The 21,913-nt window shown below is 50.2% G+C and overlaps 1 protein-coding gene across 1 annotated transcript in view; it reads right to left on the minus strand.

Annotated features, from left to right (window-relative positions):
• Positions 1 to 7,112: 7,112 nt before the first annotated feature.
• CSMD1 (CUB and Sushi multiple domains 1) overlaps positions 7,113 to 21,913 on the minus strand; it is a gene marked incomplete at both ends in the record, with an annotated part of 1,981,616 nt that continues 1,966,815 nt past the window's right edge. Inside the window, 5 exons of the mRNA XM_080796866.1 lie at positions 7,113 to 7,272; positions 10,795 to 10,927; positions 16,915 to 17,002; positions 17,788 to 17,900; positions 19,426 to 19,587. Coding sequence (XP_080652992.1) covers positions 7,113 to 7,272; positions 10,795 to 10,927; positions 16,915 to 17,002; positions 17,788 to 17,900; positions 19,426 to 19,587 — 656 coding nt within the window. The remainder of the gene's footprint in view (positions 7,273 to 10,794; positions 10,928 to 16,914; positions 17,003 to 17,787; positions 17,901 to 19,425; positions 19,588 to 21,913) is intronic.

Below are 21,913 nucleotides of genomic sequence, written 5' to 3' on the forward strand. Positions count from 1 at the left end.
CTAATCTGAATATGACGTTAGCCTATCCCAGGCATTTCTAACACGTTACTATGTGCATATGTATCCATTTACAACATATAGTATCCGTTTGCATGAATTTAATCATCTTGGTAAATGGGGTTACATCGTCCATATTGTTTCATATTGTTTCGCTGGTTGGTTTTCTTCGGTGGGAAGGCATGTGCTTGGGACGCGAGCTCCTGCACCTCTGCTATGTACGTCCGGACTGGGCATGTGCCCCCAGCGGACTAGACGCCCCTGATGACACCACGTGTCACCCTCGGGCTGTAGGGGTGAGGACACAGCCAGAACTCAGCACTGAGCCTGTCAGGATGGTGACCACAGCGGAGACTCGCCCCGGGTCTTGGCTGTCCGTGCACCCCTGACCTGGCGAGTGTATGATATGGGTGGGCGTGCAGGCCTGGCCCCGACCCCAAGGCTGTAGGACTACCTCCGACTCCCAGAGGGCTTTCTGGCAGGGATCGGACGCCACAAACTCGCGATCCTGGGCCAGGCCCAGAGGGTTGAACATGCACAGGGGAGAAAGGAACATCATCTTCACTCTCTCGGTATGTTTCCTCTCCTCACTCCCTCCCTTAAGAACTTTAGTTGTATATAATCCTATCAATTAAGGAGTCCAAGTGGCCTGAAAAATTAGGCTCACTTGTCATCCAGTGCCTTCCCTAAAAGTAATCTTGTTTTTATTAAGGATTTTATTTATTTATTTGACAGAGAGAGAGAGAGACCATGAGATGGGGGAGGGTTAGAGGGAGAAGCCAGTATCCCCACTGAGCAGAGAGGCGGATGCGGGGCTCCATCCCAGGACCCCAGGATCATGACCTGAGCTGAAGACAGGGGCTTCACCCACTGAGCCACCCAGTCTCCTCTATAAGTAATCTTGTAACAAACTAAAATCTGATTTAATATCCACAAAAGGATAACATCAAAAGACAAAATGAACACCACCACAAATTGTCTTCTAAAGCAAGACTGCGGGTCTATGCTTGCTGCCCTTTCCGCCCCCAAAATTCCTTAACAAAAGCCGGACCGGGGCTGTGTCACCATCCCTCAGGGACCGTGAGCGGCGGCCATCGCGGCCGCGGACCGTGCGGATGGCCGTGTCCTCGTGTCCCAGCAATGCCCCCGGCGGGATCCGCATTAAAGCCGGCACAGGAAGCTCTTGCACCGAGCAGTTTCGTGTCACTTTACCGTTGGCGCTTCGGTGGTGTGGACGTTTCGAGACGGGGCTCGGCCGTGGTGTCCCCGGGGACGCCCGGCGGGATTCGGGGTCGGGCCGGTGCAGAGCGCGGAGCGCAGAGCGCGGGCGTCGGGGCGCCTCCCGGGGACCCGTTCTAAACCCGTCAGGTATGTTTCTACCACCGGGTCCCCCGGGGGCAGGGACGGGTAGCGAGGCTGGAAACCTGAAGAACAGAGGGGTACGGAGGGGGGTGGAGGAGGGAGATCAGGCCGCGGGGAGGAGCGAGGCGGGTGCGCGGCTGGGCTCAGCCCGCGGCGGCCTGGGTTGGGGTCAGCGCCGGCCCTGCCGGGCACGTCTCTCGCTTGCGTCCCGCCTCTCCGGCTGGATTCCCCGGAGAAGAGTCGTCGCGGCTCAGAGGGACACGCGCCACCAAAACCGACGGTCGCGCGCAGAGCCCCCGAGGCCGGCCAGCCCCGCCCCGCCGGGAAGCAGAGACGGCCCGGGCCCAGGGGAAGGCGTCCAGAGGGCAGAGGGCACCATTCTGGGGCTTTCCGCCGCTTTTTGTCGGTTTGGTGACCCAACGCCGTGCGAAGGCGCGCCCAGCGCGGGGAAGAGGGCGTCGGGCCGCGCCGGCTGGGGGAGCCGCCTTGGGGACCGTCTTGGGAACCGCCTTGGGGACCGTCTTGGGAACCAGCCGGGCATCTCCCGTGGAAGCGGCGAGCGGCGCGAGTGCGGGAGCGGAGGCGGCTCGGGCCGCGCCCAGGACGCGCCCCCGCAGGGCCCTCCGCCGCCTGCCGCGAGCGCAGACGCGGGAGACAGTTTGGGGAAGCGGCCGCACGGCCCGGTCACCTTGCAGGAGGCGCGGGTGGGAAGGTCAGCGGGAAGAGGCTCTCACACGGCGCCAGCGACAGACAAGGGCCCGCAGGCCGCTGCGGGGACCCGATCCCAGCCTAGTGCGTCCCAGGCTCCGGGGGACGCGTGATGTCGAGGCGCCGGGGGACGGCGACCTGATCCCGCGCCCTGTTCGTGTCCCCCGGCATCCCTCCCTCGGGGTCATGTTTCACTGCGTGAAGCCAAAACAAAAAGATGTGCAGCTAGAATGAGCGCAGTTGTTTTTAATTCAGAATAAGAAAATACTGATGAATATAGGAACGTTGTGTTTCCAGCAAAGGAAGAAGAAAGGGGAAGCCGGAGGAAAGCGACCTCCCCCGTCAGCCCACCTGGCTTGCCTCCTCGGGTGAATCAGTGGGCTTCTCTGCACGGCCCGTCTTGCTCTGTAAGGGGAAACCTGTCCCACCGACTCTGCTAGGTTGGGAGGACGGTGTGAAGGGAGGCAGGTCACACTGAAAGGTCCCAAGTTCACGGCAGGTGCTCAATCCAAAGCAACGAGAAACATGCGTGGATCCGTAGAGACCGATCTACGTGGGATAGAAAACTTCCATGTCTCAGAAGCCCCTGTGGGGTGATTTTAAAAAAAAAAATTTTTATTATTGGTTGTTTTTCATTTTGTAATAACTTGACTCTCAGGAAAATTAGTATATCATTCTGTTTAACTGCAGGACATTTCAGCTTGATGGACCACAGAGGACTTGTAAAGTGCTCTGTTTTCTCTCAGCTCCAAAATGAGCAGAAGACAGCTGGCTCTGAATTTTAAAGGCTGTTGGAGAGGATTTTTTTGAGCCTTCTTCAAGTGTGACATTTGAAATGCTTCGTTAAATATGTGCAGAATGTTCTTATATGTCATTTTTCAGCACTATAAACATTTGCAGAAAGAACTCCCAATTTTTTTTTTCAAATTATAAAAATACTAGGGCGCCTGGGGGGCTCAGTGGGTGAAGCATCTGCCTTTGGCTCAGGTCATGATCCTGGGGTCCTGGAATCAAGCCCCACATCAGGCTCCCTGCCCAGTGGGGAGTCTTCTTCTCTCTCTCCTTCTGCCCCTCCCCCTGCTCGTGCTCCTTGTTTCTCAACCTCCCAAATAAGTAAATATTAAAAATCTAAAAACAATGTGTCCATTTCTTCCAGATTGCTGATTTTGTTGACATCTAGTTGCTGGTAGTAATTTCTAGTAATTGTTTCAGTTTCATGGGTGCTAGTCATAGGGCACATGTCGGGATGAGACTGGGTGTTATCTACAATAATGAATGGTTGAACGCCACAACAAAAACTTACAACGTACTGTATTTTGGCTAAATGAACATAACGAAAAATTAAAAAAGAAAAAAACAAAATAAAAGGTAAAAACAAACAAACAAACAAAAGAAATCACCCTGTCCTACAAAAGCTGTCCTTAAAGGAATTAAAATTTCACCGAGATGTGGGTCACCAGCCTTCCTTGTGGAGACCAGTGAGCAGGAGTGACAACTCCAGCCTGTTTGAATGGGGGGCTCACTCAGTAATGGCCCCGTTCAAGCAGTGGCTTGGAAACATCAAAAAAAAAATCTAAGAAAAAAGCTTTAAAAATTATTAAAATGCGACTTGATTTTGGTCTGGAGAAGAGTGAAAGCTCGAAGAAATAAGTCGGCTTCCCCACGGCCATTCCCCGGGCCGGGACTCCTCGCAAGCGTGCGGTTTATCCGTCGTCTCCGCGATGCTAACGTCTGAGACAGTGCCGAGCCCGGCTGCCAATTCAGAGAAAGCGCCTCACGACCACCTCCGTCCTTTGCCTCCCCTGCCACAGACCCACAGGCACATACGAGGCTGAAATAAATCACACCAAGAAGTAGAAATCTAAAATTAAATATTTAATTAGAACTCTGATTTGCTTTAAAGATAGGTGTCATTGCACAGGCTATATTACACTCTCTTTATAATTTTTTTGACAAAAAAAGATACTGTTGATTTTAACAGGCCACTTTAATATTAATACATGTGTCATAGGATTGGAACTGAGAATCTGCTAGAGATGGTACATGGTACATTATTGGGAAAATTACAGTTTTGTATTGTAAAAACATTTATTTTTTTAACAATTTACCTACATTAATCAAAAAATTACAGCATATTTAATAATTTTACAAATTCTTCATAAAAAATATATCTCTGTACAAAAAGGTCGTTTGCACCTACATCATGTCAGCAGCATGTGGCGAGATGGTGACACGGGGACACGGGGCGGGCGGAGATGCGGCGGCTTTCCTGACCATGACACCAGCGTTCGTTCCCCCTGTTGGAGAATCGCTTTTTTTGTTGTTGTTTACAAAATATCTTACAGAAGAAAAAAATTATTGCAGCTAGCCTGAAGAAAGGCAAAAGATGTGGGAAACAAGCAGCGGTTTTAAACAGCTCTGAAGCGCCCGACCTGTGTCGGCCCGGGGTCCTGCCCGCGCACGGGCTCTGGTGGCTTCCGGAAGGGGTCTCGCGGCCCCGGCGCGGGCAGCCCGCGTGCCAGCTGCCTGCGTGAGACCCTCCGCCACCTCGCGGGAGGTCTGAGTCGACGCCGCACACACCCTAGGAGGGGACGGGGCGGGGTTCTCGCAGGAGAATTTCGTGGGGTGTTCTGCTGTGGGTGTGGAACACCATGCCCCAAACTGCAACCGGAGGACGGCTGGCTCTGCCCGCAAAGGAGGGCGGTGTCTGATCGGATGCGTGGTTTGTGTGTGTGTACGTATGTCCTGTCGGTTCAGGAATCGGTGACGGCATGGACCGGCAAGCGGGTCGGGGGCGGGGGAAGGGAGACATTAATCCAGACTCTGAAGTCAGCATTTTGCACCTAGTTTGAATGACTCAAACTTAGATATGTACAATATATTTATAGATATGTATGTATGTATATATATACACCTAATATATATAGTAACCCTGTTCTCCCCCTGCACACAACGGTCCTCGAGCTCCCTTTGTCTTTGCTCTGGTTCAGTGTGCATTTCAGGAGCCTGGCTTTGGCTGACCTCATCTAGTCTAAGGAGTGGAACCCGAGTTTGCAAGGCAAATCTCCAGTCATGTTACCAGGCTGGCCAGAGAACAAGGGGCAGAGAATTCAGCGTGGAACTACGGGATTCAGAATTTGGAGTTCAAAAGGCAAAGAAGTCCCTAGAAGAGGTCAGCGATGCCCTCGTCACAGCCTACGCCCCTTCAAATGAGTAACAGAACAGCGGGCATCGAGACAAGGCCACGAAACCACTCATATGAAAACACATGACGGGAAAGAATGAGCTATTCTCCTCACAGGTTTTTGTGTCTTTTTTCCCCCCCATTTGTCACCTGTGAAGTCCTGCATTTAAGTCTTCAACAGAGCAACGGCTCCATCCGTCCTAAAGCCAGGGAGTGCGTCCACTACGACGACGCGAATGAAACCCCCTGTGGATGTGGCAGGGGAGGAGGGAGACATTTCGGCGCGTGAAGCAGGTAAGTTACACCCAAATCATAAAATAAGCAACATCTTCTCAAAATGCTTTTATCAAATCATTTTAAATAAAAATAAACATGATCTTCACGTGGATTCTGTTACAGCCACATTCCCGCTGCCGCACCTTCTGCTTCATCCTCGATCTCACCCGCACCGTGGGTCGCCCCTGCTCTACGCACACCGAGCCTCGCGACGCACGTCGAGCACACTTGAAAGGTGAACACTCCCCAAATGGCCTTGGCATCTGGCGTTTGCATGAAACAAAAGACCAAGCGAGGTATGACGCGTGTCATCAGGACAGAGGAGTGTGTGCCGTTCTCCCTTGCCTGCACAGAGACACTCGGGATGGCGGTCCTGACGGGCCCCGCTGACCGCAAGCTGTGCCATCGTTCAACGCCGCGGCCACGGGCGGCGAACCACGGCGCACGGGGAGGACGACGGTGAGCTGAACCCCACGAGTTCATGAGCTTCCAAAGGAAGGTGCTATGGACGTGTGTACATGGCAGAGAGACACGCTGCGACCGCCCTGCCATCCCGCGCCCCCACCCCGGTGCTCACGGGCAATGCCGAAAGGCAGAACGTGTGGGGGAAATGAAACATAAAAAGGCCCCTCTTTTTTTTTTCCCTCCTTCGACATCTTCAATGAATTCAACACACATACGTAGCTAAAGGAAGCAGAACAGAATAAATCTCTCCAAGACCACATTTCCCTTTAAAACCTGCGCCGTGTCTGGGGATACTTCCTCTCTCTAACCGACCGGGTGGTAGATGTCTAGCTGGACCACATGAGAAGATGCTTATATACAATGGATAGTGTGTATAAACCCTGTGTAAATAGTTTATTTTTTATCAGAATCTTACTCAGTCATTCATAACACACTAGTGCAAAAAATTGTGCATCAAAAATTCTGCAATAGAACAGCTGACTGGGGAGTTTGCCAATGGCCCTAGGAATGGACACCGAAGGAGGGAGCTGTGAGTCCTCAAAGCGTGTCGGATCTCGGGAAGGACAGAGTGAAGCGTTTGCAGGTGTGTGCGTCTGCCAGAAAGGTGCCTTCTTCAAGAGAGCTTATTTTTTTTTTCCAGAGTATTGATATTCATGGGGGTTAAAAAAAAAAAACCCAAAAGAAAACAAAAACAAAAACAAAAACAAAAGACCAGAACAACGTATTGTGGTATATTGTGGTGCTGCCGTTTTGTCACCGCACCCAAAGGACGTATCCAACGTGCCCGGAAGATTGCATTGAAAGGCATCCCAGCCACACAGAATCGGGAAGTCCGAGGCATCGCGTACCAAGCGCCGGCGTGACTGGGCAGGCTTCCTCGAGCGCCGGGACCCCAGGCAGCTGCGGCGAGCCGGCCGGGATGCGGGTGACCGCGCCGTGCGACCCTCAGAAGACTCGGGCACGTGCCCCGAGGTTCCCGCTGCACGGACGCCGGCGCGAGATGGGAAAGATCAGCGCAGCGAAGCCAAGAGTAGGAGGGGGGCGGTATATGGCACCAGAGGACTTGCTGCTCGTCCGTCAGAGGTATGGCTATGAATCGGTCCTAACAGGGCACCGAGGGCTATACCACCGTACACACTGTGTTCAGAGTCGTGTCAAACCGCACAGCCTTGGCTTCTGTGGGTTTTAAGTTTGTATCATACATGGGGTTTTCAAAGGACGCTTGTCCGTTGCTGTTCTCGTGTCCCGCGTAGCCATTGTATTGAACTTTTGGTCTCGTCCTGAGGGGGAAAGAAGGAACACGCGGTTAGACCCAGACTTTAAGGAAACAGGCACCGCGGCGGGGTCTCGGGCCACCGCGTCCCTCCCGACTCAGCAGGGATACACACACGAGGGCACACGGCGACGGGGAAGGGGCCCCTCTTCACACGGTTAGACCGTTTTCTTTTTTAGAGTCGGTTGTCGGGGTGTTGCAGGCGGTTTAAGACACGGAAGCTCTTTCAAAATCAAAGAATTATCGGATTCCTGGTAATACTCTTGGCAAAATGGAAAGACCATCAGAGCCGGAGCCGGGTGGATGGTGGACTGGATATTTGTCACTTTTAAGTTCCATGACCTTGGGGAAGTCACTCCAAGAAAAAAGCAAGACTGCCCGTCAAGACGTCAACCCTTCAGGACCGTTCAGATTAAGGAAAAGAGAAACGGACCTCGGTTCGCTGCATGTAACGTTCACGAACGCTAGCTCTTTTGTGATGTGACACAGCCAGTGACCAAGGGACAGAAACGGCATCGGACTCTTTGTCAAACTACTGGTTATGTCTTCTAATTAAAAGAAACACCTGTGTGTGACCTAAGATTAGAGATTGGAGGATTTTTAAAGGTAAAAGACGTAAAGCTATCTATCTAGTCTGCCTCCCCCTCAACCTTTTCCAGGAGAAATTATATAAGAAGACTACGCCAGGTGTGAAAACGGAACTTTCACGTAAACGCCCACACCAGCAGAAACATCCCTGCGTACTACTGGATTCGATGATGCTTCTGTTTCAGGGACTTACTAGCAGATTTTCTTAATTGACATTATGCTCACTGAGAAAAAGAGAATTCAAACTGTGTCAGTTTCAGAGAATTAGGCTTCTGCCCCCAGAAAAGCAGTTTGCAACTGCCCCAGGACTTGGGAAGGTCTTTGACGTTAAACTTGAAAATGCTCCGGCATTAAAAGTTAACAAACAATTTCAGCCAAGCGTTAGTGCGGTGGAAAGCTGGCTAAAATCCCCATGTCATCTCCCAGGTCAGGAGTCACCCCTCTGGCACTGCAAGAAGCCCCACAGAATTGGAGGCGACCCCAGGACCGTGGAGAAGGAGACGTGTACAGAGCAGGTATGTGGGAGTCCTGAGTCCGGAGCTTGGCCTTGACTGAAGGAACAAGTCCAAGCAGACAATAATGAGGGAACCTCAGAAATGAGCGGGAACAAGGTCTTCACTCGCGAAACGCAGAGCCAACTGGTGAGGGAACCTTGACACCTGTAGAGGGTAAGGAGCCCGTGTAGGGAAAGCTCATAGCTCGGTGTGTTCCCTGGGCACATGGCAGCAACTCAGAAGAAAATATATTCCTGACATGCCCAGGTGATCAGGCACGGCCCGCCTGCTTCGGCAGAAATCTCCCAATTCCTCGCAGGGCGCCGAACCAGAGGACTACAGGAGCCTCCGGACTCAGCAGTCGCGGGGCTGAGTGGCTCTCGAGAGCCATGAGGACAGACAGCCTCTGTCGCGTTCCAGACACAGCACAGCCGCGTGGGTGAGGAGCCACGGCGAGAGCGAGACACGCAGAGATTAAACGGCCGCCAGCCCACAGGCGTGGAAACGCAAAGAAGGGATCAGAGTCACACAACAAGTAAGTGGTACCTCCGTCCCAGAGGCTCCGTGTACTGAAGGCCGTGGGGAGGCGTCTGAGGTCGAAAGACCTCGGTGTGATAAATATTGACGATTCCCCAGTACTCTGCGGTCTTCAAATGAAGAAAGCATCAGGACAGCTGACTGGTTTACGCACGTGTGCACACACCCGTGTGGGGTTATCTCCCGAAACGCTCAGAGACGTGATGGGGAGAGCTTTCTCGGAGACTCATGTAAAGGTCTGCCTCGCGGGGAGGCACATCGAGGCAAACCTCAGGGGCAGCTGGGGACACTGTCCCGCACCTGCCTCCGGGTCCGGGCAGGGGACACTCCAGGAGGCTCCCGGAGACTCCCCGGTGGACAGGGGGCGTGTCAAAAGGTGGGGAGGAAGAACTTCAGTGGTCCGCACGTTTCCCTAGGGGTTACCAGGGCTGCCAACACCACCACCAAAAAGCAGAAATGAATTTGTTGGAATTATACATTCCCACCGTATGTGTAACTGTAAGGGTACAGTGGTTCCTAGAGAGACGTGTGAAAGAAGATATATTTGTAATTTATACTTCTTTAAGAAGAGAAGCACTTCGAAGCATGGTATTTTATTGGATAAGGTGGTGAGACAGCTTTTTTTATATTTAGTACATTTTCAGCTAGCTCCAAGGAGAAATTTGAGAATAAGGCTCACCAGACCTGTGTGCAAAGAATATTTTTTTTCTAAAAGTAATAATAATTAACAATATGGATGGGCCAAAGTATAATTTTATCAAGAACCATCGGAGATTCCTTTCATCAATTTTTTTTTTTTTTAAAGTAATTGCATTACTAGCCACAAGAACGTGAAGACGTGCATGCGGGCAGTAACATTCTTACTACTTTGTGTATTTTTAAAAAGCCTAAGAAAGTACATATTTAAAACTATCTGATTCATTTAAAAAATTCTTATACCAGTTTTTCTTCTTTTAAACTGGGATTAAATAGAAAAACAGGAATATCTGTATTATATAAATGAATGTTGAACACTTTTAACACACCTTACTCTTATTTTAGGGAATCATAGCGGGCCTTTTTTTTTTTTAAATCATATGTAGGGAATGCCACTATTCTAGGTAGTATTTTGGAACAGTTTGGCACATGTCATATTCTTCCAGGACATATATTATCCAGATAAAGACAAAATGTGTAAGAACTCATAATTCCTCCACAATTTATTTTTGCTTTTTTTTTGGTGGCTGGGGTGGGGGGCATCCACATTAACTCCAAGGAAAGGCCGCTGGAAATGTGCGGCCAGCGAAGCCGGGGACACCTTGTCGCGCGAGCCTCCTTAACGTCAGCGGGAGTGCGGGGTGCGGGGTGCGGGGGTCGCGGGGTGCGGGATGTGGGGGTGCGGGATGTGCGGGGGTCGCGGGGTGCGGGATGTGGGGTGCGGGATTCGGGGGTCGCGGGGTGTGGGATGTGGGGGGTGCGGGGGTCGCGGGGTGCGGGATGTGGGGTGAGGGATGCGGGGGGTGCGGGGGTCGCGGGGTGCGGGGGTGCGGGGGTCGCGGGGTGCGGGATGTGGGGGTGCGGGATGCGGGGGTCGCGGGGTGCGGGATGTGGGGGGTGCAGGGGTCGCGGGGTGCGGGATGTGGGTGGTGTAGGGGGTGCGGGGGCCGCGGGTTGCGGGATGTGGGGTTGCGGGATGCGGGGGCCGCGGGGTGCGGGATGTGGGGGGTGCGGGGGTCGCGGGGTGCGGGATGTGGGGGGTGCGGGGTGCGGGGGTCGCGGGGTGCGGGATGTGGGGGTGCGGGATGCGGGGGTCGCGGGGTGCGGGATGTGGGGGGTGCGGGGGTCGCGGGGTGCGGGGGGGCTGCAGACGCACGCAGGGACAGCGAGCCCACGCCCCGCCCCGCCGCGCGCAGGGGTCCCGCCGCGGGTACCTGTGTTTGTAGAGGTAAAACGCAAACCCCGACAAAATGAGCGCGAAGAACGGGACGAGGATGGCGGCCGCCACAGACCCGCTGCTCGTGCCCTGGTGCTGATTCGGGGCGTCTTGATCCGGGTTCAGGGGATCTGGAAGGCAAGAGGAGGCGGCGGTTACACGCACCCCGCGGGGGCTTCGCGAGCGGGTCCGGCTCTGCGGCGGGTCCCGCGACTCCCCAACCCGGCGCCCTTTCTGCAAACCCGTCACACCGGGGCTGAGGGTCAGGGGACAGGAAACGACTCCTTAACGACGTCGGGGATGCTGAGGACTCGGACAGGTGGACTGCGAGGGGGCGGAGCGGGGCGCCCACCGCGACCTGGGGGCGCAGGGTTCGGCAGGCGCGCGAGGCCGAGGGAAGCCCCCGCGGCACGGTCCACGGGCGGACGGGCAAGCGCCGGCTCTTCTCTCCTGTCCCGGACCGAGTCCGCCCGACAGAAGTCGCCGAGATCACGGACACGCCCGGGTCGCTCCCCCCGCATCTCGTGCTCCGCGTGGGAGTGGGGGGTGCGACCTCCTTCACGGGGCGGGGCCGCACGCCCGCGGGCGTTTACGCTGCGCGAGAAGAGCACAGCTCAGTGTCACCAGGCAGGCTCCCGCGAGGACACGGACCGGGACAGGGCATGACTCCGTCCCTTAGAACCGAAGGCAGAGGTCAGCATCCCGGCGTCGTGGAGAGGACCTGGTCGTGAATCTATAATCCGCATCTACACGGCAGCAGATGCGTGCGCCACCCGGAGACACATGCGAACTTGGAAAACTCAAGTTAGAAAACACTGATTAAGCAAATATTGCCAAATAAAGAGGTTTGTTCTAAAGAGTTTACTCATAAGATCAATTCTGAAATGTGTGTGGCTTCATCACATGGGCTCCCTCAGTGGGCGTGTGTCACGGATCACCACCAAGGTCCTCTGAATGCGGCAGGATGGTTCCAAGTAGGCGGGGCTCGGCTTGGAAGTATCCGTCCGGAATTTACGGACTATTCAGTAAAAGAGAAGTTTTCATTCTTTTTTTTTTTTTTTTACCCACAAACCATAATTGTAAATGAACAATCAAATATTACACACATCTAAGTAGGTTTTTACATAAACATTCTCATTTTCACCTTGAAAACATGACAGTACTAGGATGTCATTCCTTCAACAGGCGTGGGAACCTGCTACTTCCTGCCATCTGAGGGTCTCATACTTTATACTGCATTTCTAATATATTTTATAACTGATGTTGGGTCTGTGTAACTTAACCGTATTTCTCGGAGCTCCTGCCTTCTCAGCGCCTGTGAATGAGACCTGACGTTTCACTCTCAGATGCGCCCACCACCTGCTGTGGAGGGGAAACCTCTTCCACCAGATTCTGGTTCTCTCTAAATCTCATATTCCACTGGATGTACCCTGGGCCCTCGTCAGGGTGGTGGAGACAGAGCACCGGAGGGGCCGGGAAGCCAGCCCATGGCTGTGGTGTTGGACAGCCTGGAGCACATCGCCCAGTGCCCCGGCGACGGGTCCGGCGCAGGGAGCTGAGGCATACCCTCAAGGTGGCAGCAAGTCTACTAATACCCTGTGATATTTAAGTGTCAGGACACCTCCGCTGCCTGGCACGCAGCCCAAGTTCACGGGGACCCGTGTGTTCTAGAACGGAAGCTCCCATATGTGTACCGGGGAGCCTGGGGCTCGCTTTCCGCTTGAATCCCCAGTGCCTATAAGAGGACTCCGGACACAGGAGCTGCTCCCTCGGGGCCTGTCAAGTGGAAAATGGGGCTTACGGTACTTGAACCCCCAGCGGTTTCTGAGAAGCTACCGCCCGGCGTTCTCTAGGCTGCTGGCATTCCGTGAATCTCTCTGCCTCCTTCTTATAAACTTGTGCTCCGCTTAAATGAACCAAAGTGACTATTGTTATCTGCAGACAAGACTATCTATTTTTCACCATCATGGGTATCAGACTTCTCATCAATAAGACCGTGGAAAATGGATACCCCACAAGAGACTGGGCATCACAACACAGCTATAAAAGAAGGTCTTTGAAACTGGACAGCGGAGCATCCTTCTACTTCGGAATCATTGTGCCGTCGGGAGCTGCTGTTACTGTCAGTTATCCACCCCTGCTTCCGTAATCTGAAGGGTAATACATGCACGTGATATTAATTAAAACGGCATAAAAAGATATAAACAGAAAGGACATAAAGGACAAAGGAAGTAAAGGGCCGCTCTTCGCCCTTTGTGCCAGTCTTCCTCTTAAGGTTAAGAATTTGTTGATGTCCTTCCAGCAAGGTGCTATTAATATATATGTTTGTTTCTCTTCCCTAGATAGTAAGAACACTAGATACATTTTTTTGTATTTGGCTTTTTAAACTTAACCATATAGCTTTGAAATTTTTCTCAGTACATATGAATTAGATTTATTTTTTCAGATGTATAGTGTTTTATTAATGGGGTATGCTGGAGTTTTTTTCAGCCAATCTACCTTTGAAGGACGTTTAGGCCATTTCTAAAATTTTTCTAATGCTGCAATGAAATCTTTTTTTTTTTTTTTCCCCAAGAGCGATGCATCAGTAGGAGTCAAAACATACAGGATAAATTCTACCAAGTAGAGTCATTGCCTAAAAGAATCTGTAACGGTGATGTTGTTACACCGTGGCCCCTAAAGCTGTGCTCCGACCTCACTTCAACCGTTACGGCATGAGGCCAGCACGAAAACACCTGAACAATGATGTAACGTCCAACGTGCTCTCCCCTTAAATTGAGAACAACCACGGCTGCCAGAAGGGAGGTGGCTGGGGGATGGCGGAGGCAGACAAAGGGGATTAAGAGGTACAAAGCTCCAGTGATAAAACAAATAAGTCACAGCGATGAAAAGCACAGCACGGAGAATATTGTGACTAATATTGTAATAATGTCGTCTTGTGGCTACATTTATCGTGGTGAGCACCGAGTAATGAAGAGGCTTGTGGACACACTGTGGTGCGCACCTGAAACGAATGTAACGTTGTGTGTCAATTCTACCTCAATAATGAATAAAACATACATAAAAATAATAATAAGGCGTGCATACGTTCCAAAATTTTTGGTCTATTCACACGGTGTTACAATGATCACTGCGGTTTAATTCGAGAACACCGCCGTTCCCCCTAAAAGAAACCCAGTGTCCGTTGGAAGTCATTCCTCACCCTCCAACCTCCAGCTCCGAGCAACCACTGAGCTGCTGTCTCCTTAGATCTGCCTTTTTCTTCACATAAGTGGAGTCATACCGTATGCGGGGTTTTCTCTGTGAGTGGCTCCTCCTACTGAGCAGAAGGTCTTTAGGGTAACATCGTGCTGTACGGACACACCGTGTTCTCTTCACCTGCTCGTCAGCTGACGGGCATCTGGGGGCTTTCCCTGTGTGGGCTACTAGGAATAACGCTGCTATGTGCCTCGTGTCCACGTTTTCGTGTGAACACATGTTCTCACACGTGTTCTGTTGGCCGTACATGGAGTGGAGCGGCGGCACTGCATGGGAACTCCATGATTCACTGTTTGACGAGCAGCCAAGACTGTTTCCCACGGCGGCTGGACCACTCGCGCACGCCATCCGTGAGGGACGAGGGTTCTAATCTATCTGCACTCTGGCCACGCTTGTCTGTCTGCTCATTGGCATCCTGGTGCTCGTGGGGGGGCGTCTCACTGTGGTTTGATTTATGTTTCCCGAATGACTCGTGCTGTTGAGCATCTTTTCAGGTGTTTATCAATCATTTGTAGGTGTTTGGAGACATGTCAACTCAAATCCTTTGCCAATTTTTTAGTTTGGTTATTTGTGTCTGTGTTATTGAACCAGATGAGCCCTTTATATGTTCTGGATACAAGTCCCTTATCAGATGCATACTTTGCACTGCTTTTCTTCCATTCCGTGTGTGTGTGTGTGTGTGTGTGTGTGTGTGTACACCTGGAGTTGGGGTTGGGACAATTCAGCTTACACGGGGACACCAGCCTATCCTTTGGTTTCTTACACCTGTTTTTGCTTTAGAGTGTCCTTTCCACCTAACTTGGGTTGGTATCCACTTACTAAAAATCGTTTTCTTCCCATTTATCTATGGACTAGAAACAATGAAGATGTTTATTTTTATCCATAAAAAAGTATTTAGCCAAATCTGAGATGAATGGTCACTGGTGAAGCATATGGAAACATCAACTTTTCTAATTAGATGAAGGGCAGACTTGCTTGGGATTCAAATTATTCGTGAGGCAAACTGCTTTTCCTGACAACAAACTCCTCATCACATGGGAATAAAGATTACTTGTTAAAGCAAGCCATTGTTTCGTGAGATTAGGAAGAAAGGGTGTCAGGCCAGGGTGTCTGTGACGGCACAGTGATAGTGAGCCCAGCCTCCTCGGACGAGTGAACCCAGACAGCCACGGGGTACCTCGTACAGCTCACCGGGGCATCCTTCCGCAGAATTACTAGAGCGTGTGCCCAGGGAGAAAGGAGCAGAGAACTGCAGGGATTTGGTTCTGAGCAAGAGAAAACTTTACTCGTCATTAGTGTTGGTCCAGTGCATTTATTCTATTTCTTTGCCTCAAAATAATGTAACCCAGTTTAAAGTGCCGTACCCACCATGGCTGACTTATGATTTAAAGCTCTTTACTTAGAAGCACTGCATTTGGAATGATGGAATTTGAGTATTTTACGGTTATTCTTTTTTGGTCAAGAATTTATTTTTTATTATTTTTTATTTTTTTGTAAGTTTAAATCCAATTAGCCAACACAGAGTGCATCGTTAGTTTCAGATGTGGTGTTTAATGATTCGTCAGTTGCCTATGACACCCAGTACTCATCGCGTCACATGTTTTTTTTATACATAGTAATACACAGGTTGGGAAGCCTTTCCTTTGGAATTGCTCCATATCATGATAAAAGTCTTGCAAAATGAGTAATCGGGGACAGCCGGCACAGGACATTGCACTCATGTACCTCCGAAAGGCAGCTCAGGGATCAAAGCCCGTACGGGTGTGCAAGTAAAGTGGTCTATGCTGGTCGGAGAGATGTGCTAATCTCCCTACAGAAAGGCATTTTCTCATCCCTGTGAGCAGTGACGACAGCAGTGACTTCCGTGGGGGAAGGAGTTCAGATGGCACAAAGCCAAGGCTCGCACCGTCTCTTAATCTTGGTGACAACGCAGAACTGACTTCCCTACTGGATCTTCTCAGGCTGACTGGATGAAGAAGTCGGCCTGAGAAGACTGCAAGTCATTCTGCGTTAAAAAACCAGCCGGTAGATGACACGGGATTCTCATCTAGCGATTTCTTTTCATATCTTGCTCTCTTCAAGGACTAAGGTAAAAATGAAGTTGTAGAGAAAGGTAGGAAGGCGGACCCGTCTGTCTATCTACGGTAAATTTTTTTTCTCCCGTAGAGGTCATGGGTACCTCTGCACGTCAACACACAGGCCTCATTTCTTAATGAAAAATACTGAATTACATTTAGCTCCCTATTTAATGGGACATGTTGTGTCATTATTTACTTAAGCAACTCTTTGATGATAGATGTGTGAGATGCACGGTCAATTTTCACATTCATCTGGTTGAAATCCAAAGGCGGACGCACTGGGTGACAGGTATTGTCAAATCACCCGTATCTACTCAGACGTCCCTCCAACATGGAGCACCCCAGTGGCCATTTCTACTGTTCCCCAGAATAACTGCTTAAAATGTTTACATTCTAATAATGAAAAATAGAAAATCTTTGTTGCCATAATATGGATTTTTTTGAAGTTAAAGATTGTTTTGCCGTTCGCTGGCCACTCCTAATTCCTCTGATAATTTTCTCAGGGCAACGTCGTTGCCTTAATTCTTTAACTGAGTTTCATCTTTGCCTGGTTTTACCCACATTTTTAGTGTCTCTTTCTAGGGTAAGGGTGTTGATTCCATATGCGGCCTCTTGTTTCCAGACCGGCGTTGCTCGCTTGTGCCGTTCTCGACACTTATTTCTCATCCCCCGTCAAGTCCGCTCGCCCCTCCTGTCCACCTGCCTTCCTGTTGCTTTCCGGCCCCGGCGCGGGACGGCCAAACTGACGGTTGATTTCAAACACAGAACGTAAGAGCAGTTACCTTGTCTTTCGAGCTTGAATCTTCCAAAGTCTTTTCCATGAATATCACCTTGAAAAGTAAATCCTCCTCTTTCGAGTCCTGACGAAACCTGATATGCACGAAAAGGAAGAAAATAACATACAGCAAGGATTAGTGGCACGCCCTTCGACCCTCCGGTGGCTGTATCTCTCACGGCTAGATATTACAGGTTAGATATTTCTGTCCTTGGTCCTCGGTTTCAGGGATACTGGAGCAGTTAAAAACTGGAAAAAACCTACGTGAACTTCAACTCACGTCTATATTCTCAGTATCTCATTTTTACCTAGAAATAGTAAAATTTACAACATATTCATAGGTTAACCATCCTTTGTGCAGGGGACTGTTACAGGAATATAACCTAGATGACATCAAAATCACTTTGTGTCCCAACTCTTGGCCGGTGAACACCATGTGAGGCCATATGCTCTTGCGTCAGATAATGCGTTAGAACACACACCATGGTTGCCTTGCAGAGAATGATCTCGATGAGTCATGTGAAGCCTCCGTATCTAGGAATGAGCTTTTTTTCGGACTTTCCGAGTGGTTACCCGGTGGCTGGGTTCAGACTCCTGCTGGAATGTGCTGTTAAGCACGGGACGTGACTCTAGGCTCTTGTTCTGTCCCCAGCGGTAACTACTCATTTGCTCGTCATTCCAGAAACTAGGTTTCTTCCTTCTTAAAACAAAGGGGTAAAAGGACCATGATGTTTGCGAAGCAGAGGGACAATGTGTCTTCAAGGGGCAGACGCCACCTGGCTCCCATCAGCAACCCCCTGCGGGCGTCCTCTTCCACCTGGCACAGACAGCAAAGGCCAGCCCCCCGCGCGGAGTGACAGTCCCCACAGAGAGTACTTACATAACCAGCTAGTCCCCAGTTGTCGTTTTCAAACTTGCTTACAAAAATATCTGCAGGGCCTTTAATCTGAAAAGCTTTCAGAAGTAAGTGTGCCTCTTCTTTCTTATAAACTCCTACCAAAATAAATAAATAACAGAAATTATTATTTTATTCTTAAGTTGTCGCTTTGGTCCCTCTGTTTTCTTAAAAAGCATTTCCTGTTTAAGGCTTTTCCTAGCTTGGATGGGTACAACCCATTTCATTAAACTCAACATCTCCATCACATACAAATCAAGGTAATACTCGTATTCATTTATATTATTATTTTTTTAATCTAGCATTTTAAATTCATATTGCACTCATTTTTGAGGACAAAGAGACTAAGACCGTAAGTGTAAATCTCGCTACTTCGGCAGATGAGTTGCAGCCCTGAAATGAAATGAACAGCGCAGCGGATAAAGTGTGTTGGGTGTGCTTGTGTCACCGGCCAATTCTGGCCTGGAGGGACTCGAAGGTCACAGCTCCAGCCACCTGTGAGGCAGCTGGAGGGAGAGCAGAAGAATGTCGCCCAGAGCGGAGAGGTCACGGGGAGGGGGCGGGGAGGGTGTGCCAGCAGCCAGAGCGCTGCCCACCCACGGGAGGACACAGATAAATCAGGAAACAAACAAGCAAGCATTAAATGGATAATAACATGCCCGAATGTCCTCTCTGCGGAGAAGACAGGTTCAAGGTTCAAGGAGGATCCGGGTTTGTTTCAGGGAAACATGGGGGGAAGCTGACCCGCCATCATTCTTTCTAAAGGTCAAGCCTGCGTCTGTCCAGTGGTGAGCGAAAGAGTAGGGGCTGCCCGGGGTCTTGGCCTTCAGACCCAGGGCCGCCTGGTGGGGAACTCAGGGAAAAGCCCAGCCCTCGTGTAGAAAAGGATACATGGTTGTAAGAAGTGACATAACTGAAAATTTTTAAAAAAAAGACATTTGATGTAGTCATCAAGGTGACGTGCATCTTAGTGGTTAGGAGGGTCGACTCAAGATTCAGACTTCTGAAATTCGCATCCTGAGTTCAGATGGCCCGTCTACCGTGTCCCCTTAGGAAGGCCACCGGTTTCCTGGGTCTCTCTCTGTCTCTCGTGGCCCTGTTATCAGTAATGAACGTGACTGATATGAATGCCTATATCATAGGCTTGGGGCAGGACTGGGAAAGATAATGTATGTCAGTACTCAAGATGGCGTCCGGCATCTGAACCAAAACCGCTGTTATTTTACTGACAGTGGGATGACTCCCCCCCCAAAAAAAAGAAAAGAAAAGAAAAAAGAAAAAAAAAAAGTCTCCTGAGGAGCACATGAGTTGACGAAAAGGAAACTGTAAGAAGAAGTTTGGAGACAGGCACATCTGGATATCAACCTCACACCTTTGACTCAGTCTGTCACGTGCATAATCGGGAGCAAATTAATGAGATTTTCTGTACTGGTTTTGTAATCTTTAGAGAGGAGAATACCGACCTACCAGTTACCCAGAGGGTCCCAGGAGATGTAGCCGGCGCCAAGCCAATGGACTGTTAAGGAGCGTGTGATCAACGCGTCAGCCCCCTCCCGGGTGAGAGGGTAAAGGTGTATTCGCCTACAGTCTGCAGTTCCTAAAAGGGAACGCCCCAGGGCCTACCTGTCAACTTCAGCTCCACCTGAGACGCCTCCAGGAAGGTCGCGTTCACCTTGCTGCTCGTGGCATTGAACCAGTCCACCGTTAGAGTTGCGGGCTGTCTCTTCCCTAAATATTCATAATATCCCTTCCACACGGAATTGATAAAAAATACATCGGAAGGAACTGTTGGAGGGGAGAAAAAGCAGAGGAATGTTAGCACACACGGAAAAATTAAACCGAGATTTTTTTCACAACACAGAGGCATACTAAGAGTCAAGTGAGCGATCCCGGTCGGGATGGTGATGAGGACAGACATGGCCGATCCGGGGCCCTTCACAGCATAAGTGGGATGGAAATGACATGAGAAGGGGGGTGTTTGTGAGATGCACGTACATGTGTGTTCATTGATTCGTTGGAGGAATACTTGAGATGTCAAAGCTCTCCTGTCTGAGTGGACCCGCCGGGGCCAGAGGGTGGGATGAGTCAGTACTCCCTCCGGGAGGGTGGGTGACTGGGCTGTAATGAGCACATGGTGGCGGAGCCCCTAGTGAAATTTCTTTAACGTCCAGCTGGACTCTCCGGAAGCTTAGACGGCCCAGCGAGCTGCCGTGTACCGTCTGCCAGGAGCTCCTGGCCCCGGAAAGCTGGCACTGAAAGCGCCGGCAGAGGACATCAGCTCAGCTCAGGAAGACGGGGCTTTTCTGGGTCCAGAGATCTTTACCTCACAAGGAGAGCCCAACCCCCTCACCCACACTCCTCCAAGCTTGGGAAAAACGCTCCCAGATCGCTAAGAAGTCAGAGCCAATGTTGTCAAACGTCATGTACGTAGAGAAAGACACATGTCTCCCTACGATTTTTGGCAGACCCACTTGCAGCAACCCGTGATGAGCCCACACATGGACTGGGCCTATGTTCATGGGCCCCTTTTCAGGACCACTTCCCTGTCTTCCCAGACCAGGTCCACCCATGAAACCTACCCTAGCCATGGACGAGTTAAAGAAGAAGCATGTGTCATCCCTTCCTGCAGCTGTCAGTAGACTCAACTTGTAATAATAATCACTTTGAGAAGTTAAATAGGCTAGAAACTATGATTATCAGCATAGACATCTAACACAACTGATGATCGATAAGGGATGTTGGACACGTCTACCTATCCATGGGTGGCCCTCCAGAGGCCAAGGCTCAAATGCCAAACCCAAGGACTTTCTTTTCCTTTACCAAAATTAACAGCCTTTAGAAGAGTGTCAAGATTATTTCCCCTAATTAGAACGTGCCCTCTCAGGGGAAGCTACTAATGTACTTGTTTAACGTGTCCCTGAGGTGAGAGTCTTGGTTGGTGTGTCAGTTGGTGGGTCATGCCTGACTGGGAAGAGTAAGGGACGACGAGCGTCCCAGAGGCAGCTTGCTTGTATCCAAATAAGGCCATGGGCGACGTGGCAAAGATGGTCCTTTAGGGCCCTTCTGGTTTGTAGTGTAACACCACATCTGGATGTGGACGCATGCTAGGCTGCATGACCTCCACAAAGAACCACATTCCATTAGCGAAACCCTCCCAAGGGAATGAGAAGGGGGCACTGATGAGAATGGGTGTGCCTTCAACATAACGTATGTGAGTGTGTCGGTATCTTTAACAAAAAAAGAAGCAAACAAAAACAGAACAAACACACCACCACCACAACAGATTGTTTCCTTCCCCTGAAGACCATGTTCCTGGATAAAGAGTACAGATTTCTGTATTTGACTTGAACTTGGCATTGGAATAGAATCATTCATAACGATTTTCAGAAGTAGCTTTTATCCTTCATGGTGTACATTGGAAAAAGTCCTTTCATCACGTTGGGACATTTGCCCTCGTCTGAGACTGACATGTGTTACTCAGCGTTGTGACTTAACAGGAGGGTTACATAAATGGTCTCCACAGTTGAGGTCGGGATAGACCTTCCTGTCTAAGAAATCAGTGTTAAAACCTGAATAAGGAAAACGCTAGGGAAATGACCTTATATATTTATAAGTTTTCTATTTCTGTTAAAAAAAAAAGTTGACTGAAGTTATAATTTGGGGACACACTGAATTATTGGAATAGTCTCTATATTTATAACAGATAGAGTAGGCCAGGTGATTTGGAGTCATCAGCGTCTTCCTTGGGAAACGGGACTTCAACTCTCCAATTTTCTGTGTCACGCATTTAGCAACACACCACATGCAACAAATAGTGAACATTTTAGGAGGCAGAGGATGCCTGAATGATGGAGATACTTGGGGGAAAAAAATGGAGCTCCTCATTTTTACTGCTCAAGGGGACAGGTGATACTGTCAAAAGGCTTCGTTTCTATTAGCTTCCTGTTTAGAAGAAAGATCGCAACCCTCTTTATAAGGCTCTCCATTATATCACATTCTGTTGTCAATATTTTATGTCCAGTTCTGCCCACAAAATGCCGAGCCCCTCTGCACGAGACGGCGTGTGAGAAGGCCAGAGGGGTTCCTCCTAATCAAGTCTTGTTATTCCCTT

The sequence above is a fragment of the Martes martes genome (assembly GCF_963455335.1).
Source record: "Martes martes genome assembly, chromosome: 2".
Lineage (NCBI taxonomy): Eukaryota > Metazoa > Chordata > Mammalia > Carnivora > Mustelidae > Martes > Martes martes.